This window comes from Laccaria bicolor, genomic scaffold, assembly GCF_000143565.1.
Source record: "Laccaria bicolor S238N-H82 LACBIscaffold_27 genomic scaffold, whole genome shotgun sequence".
NCBI classification, from domain to species: Eukaryota; Fungi; Basidiomycota; class Agaricomycetes; order Agaricales; family Hydnangiaceae; genus Laccaria; species Laccaria bicolor.
Window position 1 is genome coordinate 49823 of NW_001889898.1, and position 4927 is coordinate 54749.

At 39.7% G+C, this 4927-nt stretch overlaps 1 protein-coding gene across 1 annotated transcript; it reads left to right on the plus strand.

The window, feature by feature from the left end:
* Nucleotides 1–2522: 2522 nt before the first annotated feature.
* On the plus strand, nucleotides 2523–4448 carry LACBIDRAFT_330397 (uncharacterized protein; the record flags this gene model as incomplete). The annotated part of the gene is given in 7 exon segments (XM_001884645.1): nucleotides 2523–2545; nucleotides 2599–2681; nucleotides 2745–3607; nucleotides 3638–4177; nucleotides 4197–4218; nucleotides 4322–4372; nucleotides 4402–4448. 7 exon segments carry the CDS (start codon nucleotides 2523–2525, stop codon nucleotides 4446–4448), a joined length of 1629 nt encoding a protein of 542 aa, XP_001884680.1.
* Nucleotides 4449–4927: the final 479 nt, after the last annotated feature.

Here is a 4927-nt window from a genome sequence, read left to right on the forward strand (position 1 = left end):
TGACATTATGCACAAGTTGTCTTTCACATTAGGAAAGGCCATTCTATGTCTTTCATATTGATACCTACTGTCCTATCTCAAGACATAATTGTAAGCTCATATGGGGATATGGCTGAAGGATTGACATGACTTTACATATTGCTATTGCCACATCATCAGTTCCTCACATTATGCCCAAGTTGGCTTTCAAGCTAGAGAAGGCTATTCATGTTGATATCTACTCAATACATGGTCAACTTACAACATAACCTGTCTTCAAGACACCTCAAAGGATGAATCAGCCCATCATCCTACAGCCCTCAAAGACCTGTATCAAAGTTGACTATGTTTGGGACAGGCCAGTAGTTATCAATGTGAAAGCAGATACCATAAAAGGCAAACTTGGTCATGATGTCAAAAACTGGTCATGTCATGTCAATGAGCTTGCAATTATGTCTTGAGATAGGACAGTAGGTATCAATATGAAAGACATAGAATGGCCTTTCCTAATGTGAAAGACAACTTGTACATGATGTCAAATACTAATGCTGCAGCACTGGCAATATGATGGCAATCCTTCAACCTCATCCCCATAACATAGATAGGGCCAAGGACACCATAAACTACATGTCAACTACAAACTTTTTTAAATGAAAAAGCAGACACTACAAACTCTTCTAATAAAAAAGCGCAACACTACAAACTTTTGTAGTCTCAAAAAGCGGACACTACAAACTTTTCTAATGAAAAAGCGCAACACTACAAACTTTTGTAGTCTCAAAAAGCGGACACTAAAAACTTTTCTAATGAAAAAGCGCAACACTACAAACTTTTGTAGTCTCAAAAAGCGGACACGACAAACTTTTTTAATGAAAAAGCGCAACACTACAACTTTTGTAGTCTCAAAAAGCGGACACTACAAACTTTTTTAATGAAAAAGCGCACACTACAAACTTTGTAGTCAAGATAACCTTTTGACTCTAACCCTAACTATGTAGTCTAAGTCCATGCTTTTGTAGTCTTTTGTAGTGTATTAGTAAACTTTGTAGTCTAATTTCGACTTTTGTAGTCTTTTATAGTGTATCAGTAAACTGTGTAGTCTAAGTCCGACTTTTTTGTAGTCTATCAGTAAACTTGGTAGTCTATATCTGATTCTTATAGTACGGGATGCACCTTCCTTTTTTAGTCATTTTTCCCATGATACAATAATTGTAGCCCTTTCTTTTAGCTTTCTGAATATACTGAAATCATGTTATTTGGTTTTGTTTTCTTAGAGAAAAACAGAAAAAGAAAAAAAAAAGGTGACGCTTTTGAAATTCCTTTACCTCATATCTCCACAATGGGAGCACTTCAGAACATAATTCAAACAGATTTGGGAAGCTACAGTGTAGGGCTACAACTTTCGTTTCTTGACCATTTTTGGTAATTGGTCATGTGACCACCCTCCAGGGAAGCCCATTGCATGGACCCTGACATGTGGGATACATTTGAAAAATCGCAATGAAATGTCCAGGGCTACATTTGAAATTTTGCAATGAAATACCCAGGGATATATTTGAAAAATCGCTATGAAATACCAAGGGTATCTATTGAAAAATCGCAATGAAATACCCAGGGTATCATTGAAAAATTGCAATGAAATGCCCAGGGCTACATTTGAAAAATCGCAATGAAATGCCCAGGGTATCTATTGAAAAATCGCAATGAAATACCCAGGAATACATTTGAAAAATCGCAATGAAATGCCCAGGGATACATTTGAAAAATCGCAATGAAATGCCCCAGGGCTACATTTGAAATTTTGCAATGAAATACCCAGGGATATATTTGAAAAATCGCTATGAAATACCAAGGGTATCTATTGAAAAATCACAATGAAATACCAAGGGTATCTATTGAAAAATTGCAATGAAATACCCAGGAATACATTTGAAAAATCGCAATGAAATGCCCAGGGTATCTATTGAAAAATCGCAATGAAATACCCAGGAATACATTTGAAAAATCGCAATGAAATGCCCAGGGATACATTTGAAAAATCACAATGAAATGCACCAGGTATCCATTGAAATTTTGCAATGAAATACCCAGGGATACATTTGAAAAATCGCAATGAAATACCAAGGGTATCTATTGAAAAATCACAATGAAATACCCAGGAATACATTTGAAAAATCGCAATGAAATACCCAGGAATACATTTGAAAAATCGCAATGAAATACCCCAGGATACATTTGAAAAATCGCAATGAAATACCCAGGGTATCTATTGAAAAATCGCAATGAAATGCGCCAGGTATCCATTGAAATTTTGCAATGAAATATCCAGGGATACATTTGAAAAATCACAATGAAATACCCAGGAATACATTTGAAAAATCACAATGAAATGCCCAGGGTATCTATTGAAAAACCGCAAAGAAATATCCATGGCTGCATTTGAAATTTCGCAGAAAATGCGCTGGGTATCTATGGAAAATTCACTATGAAATACCCAGGCCTACATTTGAAATGCCTTTCAAAAAATCCTAAGCATTATAGATATGGCCTCTAGGCTTAAGTCTAAGTTATAGAAATGACTCTCTAGGCTTAAGTCTAGGTTATAGATAAAAGTGGTAGCCACCAGTCCACCCAAGAATCTCGATTTCCGCCCATTCACTCAGCTGCCCCCCTGCCCACGGACGGAAACGACTTCTCTAGGCGTAAGTCAGGAGGAGACGCATCTTCGAGCTATAGTTCGCCTCTCTCCTCCCCGCCTGCTTCAGTCACTCCTACTACGCTCCCCGTCGACGAGGAATTGACCGCTGCAGTGCTTCGCTTAGGCATGGAGAGAGGGTACTCCCTTTCTCCCATGTACAACTTGATTCTCGAGTATAATCTAGAGAAGGGGAGTAGCTTATCTACTGCAATGGAAGTGTCATGGATTTTATTGCATCCTAATCTCAACCCTGCGGATATTACTCGTAAGACTGGAGAAGGAGTTGATCCCTACACTTCTATATGTGTCCAGGAAGATCGGCTCGCTCGTATCCTTCGCGCCGTTAACGAACTACAAACATTCCTCAATCGAATGGCCGAACTCATAGAAGAGAGATCACGAGTGTATTGCATCGATCCCGAAGACGCCATGACTACCGCTCTAAGAGGGTGTGAGAGTAGATCGCAACTGGATATGGCCTATAAGATCTTAGTCAAACGACTTCAAGTAGCACAACAGACAGTGATGAAATACAAGGCTGAGTATCAAGGGAACAAAGTTCCCCTATCTCCCGTCTCGACAGCTCCAGAGTTATACAGCGACTTCGAGGAGAGATCACGAGTGTATTGCATCGATCCCGAAGACGCCATGACTACCGCTCTAAGAGGGTGTGAGAGTAGATCGCAACTGGATATGGCCTATAAGATCTTAGTCAAACGACTTCAAGTAGCACAACAGACAGTGATGAAATACAAGGCTGAGTATCAAGGGAACAAAGTTCCCCTATCTCCCGTCTCGACAGCTCCAGAGTTATACAGCGACTTCGAGAGGATTGGAAGCGTGGATGGCCGTATGAGATACTTGCTGGAGAACATCCCGCACCACCAAAGTCAGCTTACGCCCAGTGCGCGACAAGCTGTCAGAGATGGTGTAAGTTGGGACATCCTCCACCCTACGCAGGCGTTGACATGGGACGAACCTGTAAAAGAAAGAACGCCCATCCCTCAACAAGATAGCGACCATAATCCTGCAGAGGTTAAGAAGAAAGTTGACTGGGATGACGATATCTCACCTTGGCCGGATAATAACCCAAGCGTAGAACAAGGCCGTGACCGGTCCCAAGGGCTAGAACCGTCGTTCGGATTCCAAACGCCTTTCAGAACAGGTAAACAGTTCCTAGAACGGACAGATAACTCCAACTCCGGCGTGTTTTTCTCGACCCCCACCTATAACGCCAATCCAGACGTAACGGTTGGCCTCGCCACTCCTTCCCGCTCGAACCTTGGAGATAACGTTAGAGAAGCTATGAACGTAGCTCAGAGTCAAACACACACTTCAAACATTATCACGAACCAAGTCTCGCACACTTGGACAGGTCCTGCTTCCACCTCGCTCACCATATCGCAAGCGAACAACAAGCCGAATGCTAATCCAGGAGGAGGAGGTTCCACAAGTGGCTACCACCTTTATCATAAAACTAAGGCACTTGCCTGTAGAGCTGTGTGTATAAGTCCACAAGTTTTATGAAAGGCCTTTCATAGGTGTGTCCTGTGTTTTCTTTCTCATAAAACCTATGTTCTTTTCATAAGATATAGGCAAGGCCACAGAGTGCTTTTCATAATTAAACCTGTGCGCTTTCAATAGGTATTTCATTCACTGGGTTAGGTGTATTCATTGCCTTTTTCATAATTAATGGTGTGCACTTTCATTGAATATTTCATTAGGAATTTTGGGCGCTTTCATTGCTTTTTTCATAATTAATCCTGTGTGATTTCAATAAATATTTCATTCACTATGTTAGGTGTATTCAATGCCTCTATCATATCTAATGGTGTGCGCTTTCATTGAATATTTCATTAGGAATATTGGATGCTTTCATTGTACTTTTCATAATTAATGTTGTGCAATTTCAATAAATATCTCATTCCCTAGGTCAGGTGTATTCATTGCCTCTTTCATATTTAATGGTGTGCGCTTTCATTGAATATTTCATTAGGAATATTGGATGCTTTCATTGTACTTTTCATAATTAATGTTGTGCAATTTCAATAAATATCTCATTCCCTAGGTCAGGTGTATTCATTGAATATTTCATTAGGAATATTGGATGCTTTCATTGTACTTTTCATAATTAATGCTGTGCAATTTCAATAAATATCTCATTCCCTAGGTCAGGTGTATTCATTGCCTCTTTCATATTTAATTGTGTGCGCTTTCATTGAATATTTCATTAGGAATATTGGATGCTTT